Here is a 12,597-nt window from a genome sequence, read left to right as displayed (position 1 = left end):
TGCGCGTACATAGGACAGAAACCTTGAATGGTTTCCACGATTAAGAGCTAAATCATTGGCGGCAGACGAGGGCGAGGGTGAACAAGTTGAGTTGAGAAGTTTGCAATCACAATTAGAATCCACTCAATTATTGGTGAAGTGTCTTTCACAGCAACTTACAGAATTACGTGATCAGGTAATATATTTGATTAATGTCATTATTTTTCTATCGTTATATTTTTACTGTCATGTTTTTAATCAGATGACGGAACAGAGAAAGCAAAAACAACGTTTGGGTTTGTTAAATTCTGCATCTCCACTTTTACATAATCTATAAACGAGCGGATAACGGTACGGATGTAAGAAAAAAAATTTGAATGGAATTTTACGAATTTGCTGTGCCCTTAGCCGTAGCTGCATTTTCCTTTGATATTCTAAAAAGGATACATGTTTATATGTTTCCGACAACATTCAAGAATAACATTAAAAAGATCTAATGGGTAGGCATCTCGGAATATGCGTACGGTTTTGTTCCTAATTTTGAAGAAAGTGATCTACATAATGAAATGATATGACATGAGAGATATTAGATATATAAAGCGCACTTCGATTGTTTTTTCTAAATTATTATTATTATAGATAATATATATGGCATGTCATCTCAACTTATTATTATAATTTATATCACGTTAAAGATCTTATTTTTTGGTACTATTATAAATCATGCATTTACATTACTTCAAATATTTACACAATTTTGTTTCGTGGATATAAATATAATAATAATAATAATAATAATTTAACGATTAATCGTATTACTTGATTATATGAGTGCAAGTAGTATATAAGGAATTAAATTGACTTAAATACAGCATTTTAATAGTGATTTAAACAAATTATAATCACTTACGTGAGATCTGTCTATTCAATTGTAGCGTTAAATTAAATGTGATTTATTGTTATTGCATTTAGAAGAGGAGTATATTATTATATATCGAAGATTTAGTTTAGCATTTCGCGTGTGAAAGGTTCTTTCGTTTTTTTTTTTTTTTTTTTTTTTTTTTTTAATGATCGTTACAATAATCTATTTACTTTTGTTCTATGACATAATTAAACACACGCGTACTATTATAGCGTATTAGATTATTTTATAATTGGACTATATAAGAGTCTATTTGAATGTTAGTCAAATTTAATTGATCGTCGTATATATAAATTCTATAGATATGTTTTTTCTCTCTCGATAGTTCGTGTATAAAGTTCTATATCTATTTATTTGTAAGAAGCAAATATGAGATGCGTGTTTTATTGAGCGCGATATGCAAGTACATTTGAATGAACAAATTTGTATTAGCGCACAATTTGTTATACTTTTCATCATTAAATCGAATATTATAGAGATTTATACAAATTCAAGTGTTAAACAATTGTTATCTCTATGTTACACATATATAATCCCATTGTGGTTTCGTTATTGTTGATGATATCAGATATGAATATGTTGTTTTATTGGGAATGTTGACTATTTTTTACATTATTTTATCCTTTAATTTAGAGATGTACACAAGAGAACTGAATGACACATATAGAATTTTAAGAATATTAACATATATTAATATAAATTAATTACTCGTTATAATAATGTATTTTAGAATGTATATATACATATGAGAAGTTGATAAATGAATATTATTTGCAATAATGCTTTTACGGTCATCGATGTCAATGTTATATTATTATCATATGCATTTACTTAATGCTATATATGTACTGTGTCTGATCTGATATACATATATATATATATATTATCATGTTGTAGATTTTAATTAAAAGAAATTAATATCGTTGGTTAGTAGAAGATTTTTTGACAAAAATTTTCATATATTTAAAGATGAACTGAATTGTCTGGATATATGTATTATATATTTGTCAGATTTTCTTACAGTTCGTATTATGTATAATCGACGCAAGTATAAACATAAAGTAATAATTCATAGGGATCAACTAAATATGAAATAAGAAATATAAAATGAATAATATCGTAGTTTTGCGTGTTCAAAATTCTATTATATATATATATATATATATATATGGAATTGTTTATAATGTCGAATAGAAAATGATTATAATATATTATGTTTCATTTTTCAGATGTCCATAAATTTTTATGTATTAACAAAAAAAAAACTTTAATATTATTCTAAATAAGCAATTAAAAAGATATTTTATTTCTAATTTAAATTATTATTATGAAATTTTTCTACGAAATATATATACATCTTTCATATCCTTTGAGCTCATATACGATGGGACTTTCTGTGTTTTTCAAAATATCATTTTTATATAATGTATATAATTATGTTGTTACAAATATACACGTTACTAATTAATTTGATTAATCTTATGCTTGTTTTTTTTTTTTTTTTTTTTTTTTTTAATTAAACGAATCTTTGAATCAATTTTATATTATACGTATACGAAGAGTTTGTAAATTAATATTTCAAATATTGTACGATAATAGAGAAGTTGTATTAGAATTTTAATGTGAATAAATTGTATTGTTTTTTATAAAGTACCATTTATGGGAGAAAGAAAGACGAAACGGAAAGGATCAAGAAGAAGAAGAAGAAGAAGAAGATAGGAAAGAAAGAAGCAAATATTTTATTTCACTTTATTTATACTTTATATATGAAACAATTGACTATTTATTGTGACTTAGATATAGGTAACTATTACATGTAACATGTATTTTTCCTATTAGTAAGACGTATTTTGTGCAAAATCGGTAATTTCACTTAAAGTGAAAATATTTCGAAATCCTTTTTCAAAATTGAAATCGTTTCACATTTTATTATTATTATTTTAATTAATACGTGCAAAACTCTTCAAATGATATTTCTAAAAAGAGCCGACACGAATTAAACGTGAAATATAATAATAGTTGTCGCTGTTTTTCAGAGGAAGCACGTAACCGATTTAACACACACACACACACACAAATCATTCGAGTCACACCTCTAAAACTCTCCTTTGGTGACTTATTACAATAATTAAAACCTATGCTTTTTAATTGTTATTTAAGTCATTCGTTTAATACACAGTCGGTGCTTGTTATAAGCGGGCAAATTTTCGTCATTGTTTTGTTTGTTTGTTTGTTTGACGAAATTGACGATTTTTACAATAGTTGAAACAATTCACATTTGCGATATGAAATTATTATTAAATACCGCTGATGTTTGTTTTTTTTTTTTTTTTTTTTTTTTTTTTTTCAATTGGACATAAACATATTATGCAGTAAATGGAATACATTGAAAAACTAGTCAGTCTTCACGAAGTTATTAAAAACGAAATGTTACATTACAAAATAAAAGAAATTCCTTGTCACACTTTATACCAAAGTTATAGCAAAAAGATATGAAAGGATGAAAAGTACTATAATTATAGGCCGTATAGATAAAAAAGGTATTCTAAAAAGGTGTATAATCATCAAAATATGATCTCACGTCAGTACCATGAAATTAATAACTTCTTTATACGTTCGTTAAATCTCATATTATAACAGTGTGAGATATTTATTCCTTTAAACTTGTTTTCGACGGATAAGTACAGTGATTTTCTAATTCGTATGTATGTGTGTTTTGTGTGTCTGCGTGTCTGTCTGTCTGTGTGTGTAGTCGCTTATTAAACTGTAATTATTTATTGCATCTAAAAAATCGTTCAACCATTATTTTCTCTCGTTAGATGCATTTTAAACATATATTCTTGCTAATGACGTATTTTAAGTAGCACTTTGTGTAAGAAATATTTTTCTGATTCAATGACCCACTGTTGTCAAAGGATAACGAAGGCATAAACGATTCATTATTGAATTACGTAACAATTTTAAATACATAATTGCAACAAGAGAACGTTTTTGTTGCTTTCGATATGATCACTCGTACTACTTTTAAGAGATTTCTTCTATACTAGAAACGAATTCTTACGTAGGAAGATGCGATAATTTTCTCTCGTGTGTTTTCATTATCACAACATATAACAATAAATTCGAAGGTGCCTCGGGTATAAAGCTCGTTCTTTTAAAATATTACATTTGTTTTATTTCTTTGATCCATAAGAATCGCGTGTCGTTAGAAATATCAATGTCTTCTTATCTAAAGTATAATTGTATATCTTACATACAATTATTCCGGCGACTTACGTAATTCGTTTTATTCTGTACAAATCCTATTAAGTTTATGATGTATTTACAATCTGTCTTTCTATAATATTGTTATTTTGTTCTTTTATTATTATTATTATTATTATTATTATTATTATTATAATTATTATAATAATTATTATTATTCTTATTCTTACGCGTCTAATTTGGCATTCGCGCGATTAAGTTGTTGATGTGAGGTTGTTTCTCGCTAATTCAAATCCGTGCATCGCGTTTCTTGCAAATCAATTTTCTATGTATAATATGTATATGTGTATATGTTTATGTATATGCATTTATATATATATATATATAATATTTACACTCGGTGTATAACTTCGAGCTTGATATAGCTTTTAGTTTTACAAATTTCTTTTACGAGACACTTAGTGTTCTTCTTGGATCTCTTTCCAATGATTGTATATTATCAAATTTTACGTATGCCCGTTAGTTAATATGAATTAATTAACTTTATCGATAATATTGCAAATAATATTTACGTATCTATCGACGATATTTCAATAATTCGTTAACATTTTGCTATAGCAAACAATTCTCATCGTGTTATTATTCTACGCAGCTTTTAAAAGTTCAAATATGAGTTGTTTTCGAAGTGTTCTTCGAGTATTTAAAAGTTACAATAAATAAATTATATCGTTATTTATCTGTCGATAGATTTGCGAATAATTAACTTAGTTAAAAGTGATAATATTAATTAACTTCTGTTAAAGTTGATTCACGTTTTAACAGTTGACAGTAAACTCTCTTGACTCGTTTAATTAACAGGAACGTGTAAATCGTGATTAATTAAGAATTAGACAAATCTCAACAAACGATCGAATAGATGAAAATTATTATGAAGAAGATCATCAAAATAAGTTTGTTTTGTGGTTTAATTTCAATCGAGGAATCGGTAATCTGATTTGGGGCTGGCGATGGTCCACTTTGTCGAGTATTTGCGATAACGGTATGGCTTCTCCACTTCATCGTATATTGAGGTGCTGTTCTTCCCAATGCTTGTAATCTATATCCAATAGAAAAATATTATTTATACATTTTTCTCTTCTTCTTCTTCTTCTTCGTACTCGAATAAGTAGACATATAATTGTAATTTTTTGCTATAGATAAGTAACCTAAAGAAGTATCTTTTAAATGAGATAATATTAAGAGGTCGTAAAAAAACTTTGAACAAAGTTGAATGGTTAAAGTGGTCAGAGTATTTACCCAAGAGAAACTTACCTAACTACCGCGGTATTCTCTTTCCAAGGTAGAGTAAAATTCTTATGAACGTCCCTAGAACAAAATGTGTGCAATCTTTCTCCCGCGGGATCACCGTTTTCGTTGTACTTATGGATCGTTAGATTCCATGCCGTACATGGTCCTACAAAAAAAAGATTCAATATTATTAGATTGTTTTTCATTTATTACAGACCATCCACACGTTAAATTTCATCTAATAAATTCAAACACCGTGTGGGGTAGGTACAGTGATTCGAGTAGAACAAAAGCAAAATCTCGGAAGAGTTATAGAAAATCTTAAAAAGAAGAACAAAAAAAAAGCACGAATGAAAGCTAGACCATTAGATTTAACGCGACAACAAAAACTAAAGCTTTACTACGAAACACCACTGTCTATTCGTTTTCTTTTCTTTTTTCTTCTTTTCTTGTTTCCTCCCTTACTTTTCTCCTACTTTTCTCTTATTTTCTTCCACAATTTTCTTTCTTAGCTTTCCTTAACCACTATTTGAAAGAGTGAAATAGAGAAAGCAGAGATAGGAAATTACAGAGAGACGAAACTACTGGCAAAGCTTCGCCAAGAGCGGAAAAGGAAATGGTTTTAATATATACCTTTATACCATTTTTTTACCAATTTTTCTTTCTTCTTTTTTTCTTTTTTTTTTTTCAAATCTCTTGTAGTAACAAAACTTATATTGCACTTTATTACATATTTTTCCTCGACTTGTTGTTCGCACAAAATTCACATACATTTTTTTTTCTCGTAAAATATATGATTAATTCCATATAGTAATCCCTTTGTGTATACATGTCATTCGAGAATTTAGTAGATTGTATTTTTTGTTCTCTGTTCACATCTTTTTTACGTCTAGAGTATCGTTCTTGTATTTTTTTTTTTTTTACTTTTTTGTTTTGTTTTGTTTTTTACATAGGCACATACAAACATGAATATGTATTGTACATATACGAGTTTCGCAATCACTTTTGACGAAGCTTTTTGATCCTAGTCATGAAAATGTTCATTCTCCATATTTAATCATTTTATAGCTTGCTTCAAAAGGATTTGAACATTTTATATGATAAATTCATAAATTCGAATTTTAGATGACTATATGTATTCGTTTTATTTCACGTTTAAAAAATATTTTCATGAGATTCGGGCCCGTTTTATTATATTACATAAAAAAAAAGAGTTTGTTTTTTCTTTCATCTAGTTTTTAATTACATTTTGATTATTTTGAAGAATAATCTACTTACTGCTCTGATTTGATTTCACTTCTATCGTAAGCTGTCGATCCGTAGGAGATTCCAAAATCCAAGTACACTTCTGTTGATAATACTGATTGAGCTTTAAGCCAGCTTTTGCCAGATCACCACCATTGACTTCTCCCTCCAGTTTTCTGGTGGTATGATCACCGCAATAAGTATCCTTGACGAACTTATAAGCTGCACGAAAATTTAGACCTGCCAACGAATATCTCGACCATTCGATATAAACCGGTGTCCAACTTCGAATTCCTACCGGTAACCAGTCCTGTTGTACATATTTATATTATAAATTAATTAATTAATAATACATTAATATTAGGATCAATCAAAAGTTGGTGCAAGGTTTTCTTTTTGAGAAATCAATAAAATTACTTACTCATTTATGTAAGTGAAATATTAATTTAAAAACACACGAACTTTTGTGAGTTCACCCTAATATATTTTAAAAAAGGGTTAAAAAGGAAAATGATTTTTTCAATCAAAGTGAAATTTGATTAAAAACGTTGGACGATGAGATAGGCCGGGGTAAGAGAGATCGTTAGGAAATATAGTAATGGGGGAAAAAAAAATGAAAAAAAAAAAAAAGAAACATATAAAAGGTAACGACGAGAGATAAATGAGGATTCGTAAAGGAGAACGGATAATTTAGGTATAGGGCACCTCGATCGATGACCTCGTCGTTCGTTTCGAGGGTATCTCTGGTGAATAAATTTTCAATGAAACTCTTGATATCGGTACGTGAGTGGCAGAAGTAAAATAAGAACGTTCGGTTTGCCACAGTAGAGAATAAACGGCTGCTGCCCTTAGAAGAACATTTTCCGAATTAAACGAGCTAGGGGTGTTCAATGAGTGTAGTGCTTCTTCGAACTTTTGAAGGAAGCAATTTCGCCAAAGTAACGAGAGATGAAGCGAACAGAAAGATAAATTGTCGTCTTCTTCGTCGTCGTCGTCGTCGTCGTCGTCGTCGTAGTCGAGATTACGTCGTTGAGGATTACTTTCAAAGAAGAAATCAGGCTCGGATTACCTGATAGTTTCCACAGAGACAGGTGACGACATGACCAGTCTCAGAGACGAGCAGTAGATGATCCATATTCTCCAATGATTTATTACTAACGCAATGACATCCACTGTCGCCACATTTCGTTTCGCACAAACTATTAGATATCTGTTTCGAACTGCTTTCCACCTTAGGGATAGAAAACAACGAGACAAAACAAATGGATTAATCGACAGTAATATTTAGATGTTTAGTAATTTAATACGAAATTTGTGTACAATGTGGTACATTATATAGATTATGTTTTATTCATTAGAAATTACGTTTTGTATATTATATTACTACATTATTACTTTATTGATAAAAAAAAAAAAAAAGAGAAATAAAGCATCGCAAGCTTTTTGTAATAATTTATGAGTCGTTCATTAAATGAATTTAATAGTTTGTGTAATGGGAAAAAGGTAGAGAAAGTCAACGCTTTGTTTTAATTGTCAAAGAGAAATGTAGATAATGATTATTTTCATGTTAACTCACTGTGATGATGACCGACTGATTTGTCGCTGGAATAAAATGTTGCTTGCATTTTGCCGGGCCCTCGACCGCGAACAATCGGTGTGGTTCTGGATGTACCACAGTCCCTTCCTCCAACGAAGTTAATCCATAATATTCGACGTCGCATAAGCTTCCGGGTTGTTGGGTACCGCCTTCGCGTTCTGGAACGTACAAAACGATGCTTTATGTGCGTGAATCAGAATCCTTCTCCACAATTTCATGATTTATGGGATTATTGGAAACGATTTTAAACCGTTCCCTATATTCCCAACGATAATACATTAATGATGTACCGTTAATTGAATTCAATATTCACCGAATTTATAATTAAATGTGTGTAATATCTTTTTCGGAGAGATTAAACGATCTATTTTGAATATTTTATAGACCTGTTCTAATTTATTTTACCGAGGAAGGATAACATATTTAATTGGAAAATCTATTAATCTTCGATTATTTGCAATTAAGATTTGAAAATAAAATTTCAATCGGTTATAATCATCCACGAGGAGAGGACTTTTAACAAAGTTGAAAATTTTATTTGAAAACGAATACGCTCGTATAAAATTGACTTTGAGAGAGAGAGAGAGGAAGAGATAGAGCAAACGTTAAGGCTGTGAGAGTCGTTTATTTCTTGAATGCAAATATAGTAAATGAAGCGTATTTAATATAGTGCAAGAGCGGGAGCAGCAACATTGAAGCTGGATGATGCAGCTCCAAACGAATGGACGAAGTGGCAATCTGAAACACGCCCAAGAGTCAATTTGTCTTGCAGCAGCTAGTATACCGTTTTAACTTGATTTTGTTAAAAGTAAAGGGCTAATAAATGGAACTCTACCCCTTTGATGGTCATCTTATTGTCAATTTCTGTAGCTTAATGATTGAATTTCAAAGAGAAATTTATGAGAGTATTTATTTACCTCGTTATATTTCTTTTTTAATTTTCTTCTTTTTTCTTTCATTAAAAATCTGCGACGCGAATTTTTCATACGAAACTTTCATACAAAAGTGACATATTATATTATATTATATTATAAAAAAAAGAAAGAAAGAAATATTTTCTAACGTTGTTGTAATTTTGTCCTCGCGACAAAGTCGGTAGAAAATTTTCTTTTGTATAAAAATAAAAGTCTCTCCTTTCATTCATGGAGCGAGCATTTAAATGAAATTTTTATTTGGCGCATTCGCCTTGCAATTAAAGAAAATAACCGGGAGCTCGTTTGCAGGGTGTATGTATCGGGGTCAAGAACGAAGTTACTCGTTTTCTTCGATGTAGGAATCGTTATCGAAGGTATAGGATCACATTTTTACAAAGAGGTTCCTTCTTCTTTCACTAACACACACATATACTCTTACGAGAGAGCTTAGGCTTAAAATGAGATGAAAAAAAAAAAAAAAGAAGAAAAAGAAGATAGGGTGTTGGCCGATCTTTGTATTTGATTCATGGAAGATATTTAAACGGGACGACGTGGAATCGAATGAATAAGGGTAAAAGGTTGAGTGATAGATAAAATCGGTAATTTGACGAGAAAGTCTGCCATCAATGAGATTACGCGAGGTTGGTAGTTTCGATTAAAGTACATTAAAGTTCTCTCTCTCTCTCTTTCACGTGGATAGAAAACTCAATAATAGAGATGGAAATATAGACAGTAAATTATCGAGGATAATGGGTAGATGATCTGATTTTGTCATTAAAATCTTTTTGATAATAAATAACAAAACTTGCCGTTTATCTCTTTTAGCTATTTTTGTTATATTTTTTCACTCAACAAATATTTATCGTAAATATAATAATAGTAATAGTAATAATAATAATAATAATAATAAAAATCAATGAAATTTGATTTTCGAATGGGGATTTAATATATTAATAGCTCGTTTAGTTTCTAATTTAAGAATCGTGGGGTTCACGGTGGAACGTTGGGGTTCATTCTATTTTCGAATCCGATCCAGCCGACAAAACTGGTCTTATTGATCCTCCCAGAAATAGAAAGAGAGACAAGAAGAGGGAGAGGGAGAGGGAGAGGGTATTTGGATGCATGTATCGCATGTAAACGTAATAACGTCGACAAGCGACGAGAACATTCGTCAATCAGCGTCAAATCGACGATCCTGGTGGTTTGTCGCCGGTGTGACTTCCATCTATTGTCATTCGTTTTGTTTTACTCTATCCATCGTACACGAACTATTTTTCCCTATGATTGCTTTTCCTTTTTCGCCTAAATTACGACGAAACTTTGTACAATATTATTGAAATAGAAAGAGATAGAGAAATAGAGAGATAGATAGATAGATAGAGAGAGAGAAAGAGAGGGTAACACAATTAGATAGGTAAAATCGGAAATGCCAAAGTCGACTAAATTTACTATCTTGATAATCGATTAAAACACAGACAATGAAATTCGGTTAACGATTTCAAGGGGTTTGATTATCACGAATTATAATTTTCAACAATACCAATGTCTTCTATTTATTCCAACAATTTCCTCTCTGTTTTGAGCGTATTTATTAAAATATTACCTCTCCGTGGTGGATTTTGAACAATCGATAAGCAGTATTATTGTATTCTGTATTGAGAAATTTTCTCTTTCTACCTCTCCTTCCATCCACAAGCATAAACGATTTAAATTCGTTACGGTAGTCGAAATTTTGTTCATTTAACAGCACATCGGTTAATGCTAAATCTAACGAAATAGAAACAACTAGTCGATTCTATCAATTTATACGGTTTAAACATGATTATTTTCTTTCCATCCAAAAATATAACAACTCTTATCGGCATAACTCGGATGATGAAGTTAAATATATTGTGTCAGTATATATACATACATGTAGGCTAATGCACGTACGCTCATCTAAAAGCTATCATCGTATGAATGTTAATAAAGCGATAGAGCGAATTTAACGATCATTGAAATATGTTTGATAAATTATTTGCTCGAAAAATGAGAAACATTTATTTGCCTCTTATAAGCTCTATATATTTTTATTTTTATTTTTATTTTTATTTTTATTTTTATTTTTATTTTTATTTTTATGCAAGAACTCATAAATTTAATGAAGTAATTTAATCGTAATATTTTACTAGAACGTTGCTTGATTAGAGTCAAATTCACGTATTCGGGTTGCTAAAGAGTTTAACAGAGAAAGAAAAGAAAAACTTGTCAATTAGTTTTGTTCACATTTTAAAAACTTACCATTGTGAAAATAATAGGACACGTCCATGTATTCCTCGTCAGTAGTGGTGTTTGAAGCTCTTCTTAACACCACCGTCATATCTCTACCGTTGGATGAATATCGTTTTGGCTCGACGTACCTACGAACGTGAAGAAAAGAACTCTCTTTAAAACTTTAAGTATCGGTAATATCATTGGACATTCGTGGATAGAATGTCCGATAATATTCTTCGCTAGGAAGAAGAAAAAATGCAAGAGTAATAGAGGACAAGAAAAGTGAATTATATCTAGATCTTTTTCTTTCCTTTTTTTTTTTTTTCATTTTAGTCATGTTAATTTATTCACTAAATGTACATAATTGAAAATCTCTCTTCTTATCTTTTTTCTCTCTCTCTCTCTCTCTCTCTCTCTCGCTCTTTCTCTTGTGATATTCAACGTGAAAGCTCAGATTGATATTACCATTTATTGTCGATATAATGAAAAACGAATAAAAATAAATCGTACGATATTGTATCTGATGCATTATACATTTGTAAAAAATAAAATTTAATATAAAGTATAGCATATAATATTCAATGGAATTTAATAACAAGAGTTTGAAAAAATGCTACGTTGAAAAAGATATTGAATTTGAAAATGTTGAGAATAAATGTAAATCGTTTGGGGAAATGTACAATATTTTGTACGTATAAACCTGATTCCTCATTGAATGTCTTCTAATATTATAGGTAACATTAATGGCTAAATATACGATAGAATTACGACCTAATTTTCCTGTTCAATTGTAATAGAGAATAAAGGGAAATGTTGAAAGTGGATAATGAAGACAACATTGGAGGAAGAAGTTGGTATCTTATTATGAATAATGATCGGTTTGATTTGTTCTTAAAGACAAGGTTACATAGACGTATCGAAAAGGATCGTCGTCATAGTGTTGGTAGTTTCACGAACGATAGAACACGCATATAGTTTCCCTTTCCCTTCCTCACGTTTACCAGATGCCCGTAGGAAGTTCGTTGTAAATTATGCAGCTTTGCCTTTATACCAAAGAGTGTGGGTGCGCATAACGAAACACAAGAAGAGTAGGAGAGTAGGAGAGAGGAGAGGGGTACGAAAGTTCGACCATGTACTGTCACAAAGCAGCACATTTTGTGCTCGATAAATTTTGCACATCGTTCAACTCTCCATTT

General features: G+C 30.1%; 2 protein-coding genes across 3 annotated transcripts in view; one reads left to right on the top strand and one right to left on the bottom strand.

The window, feature by feature from the left end:
* LOC107072419 (Inositol 1,4,5,-trisphosphate receptor) overlaps positions 1–3,254 on the top strand; it is a 30,936-nt gene extending 27,682 nt beyond the window's left edge. Inside the window, exons 45-46 of the mRNA XM_089173349.1 lie at positions 14–175; positions 242–3,254. Of these exons, the coding sequence (XP_089029475.1) occupies positions 14–175; positions 242–316 (237 nt within the window). The 3' untranslated portion in view covers positions 317–3,254. The remainder of the gene's footprint in view (positions 1–13; positions 176–241) is intronic.
* LOC107072421 (uncharacterized) overlaps positions 1,009–12,597 on the bottom strand; it is a 163,221-nt gene continuing 151,632 nt past the window's right edge. For both annotated transcript variants that reach the window (XM_089173332.1, XM_015332346.2), the window contains 6 exons: positions 11,429–11,547; positions 8,214–8,392; positions 7,707–7,868; positions 6,671–6,947; positions 5,417–5,558; positions 1,009–5,201 (listed from right to left, as the gene is read on the bottom strand). In XM_089173332.1, coding sequence (XP_089029458.1) covers positions 5,003–5,201; positions 5,417–5,558; positions 6,671–6,947; positions 7,707–7,868; positions 8,214–8,392; positions 11,429–11,547 — 1,078 coding nt within the window. In that variant the 3' untranslated portion in view covers positions 1,009–5,002. The remainder of the gene's footprint in view (positions 5,202–5,416; positions 5,559–6,670; positions 6,948–7,706; positions 7,869–8,213; positions 8,393–11,428; positions 11,548–12,597) is intronic.

Source organism: Polistes dominula, unplaced genomic scaffold (genome assembly GCF_049000335.1).
Source record: "Polistes dominula isolate Pdom_NZ unplaced genomic scaffold, Pdom_raw_medaka scaffold_35, whole genome shotgun sequence".
In the NCBI taxonomy this organism is placed as follows: Eukaryota; Metazoa; Arthropoda; class Insecta; order Hymenoptera; family Vespidae; genus Polistes; species Polistes dominula.
Note: the sequence above shows the minus strand (reverse complement) of the source record. Positions and strands in the feature narration are given on the sequence as shown.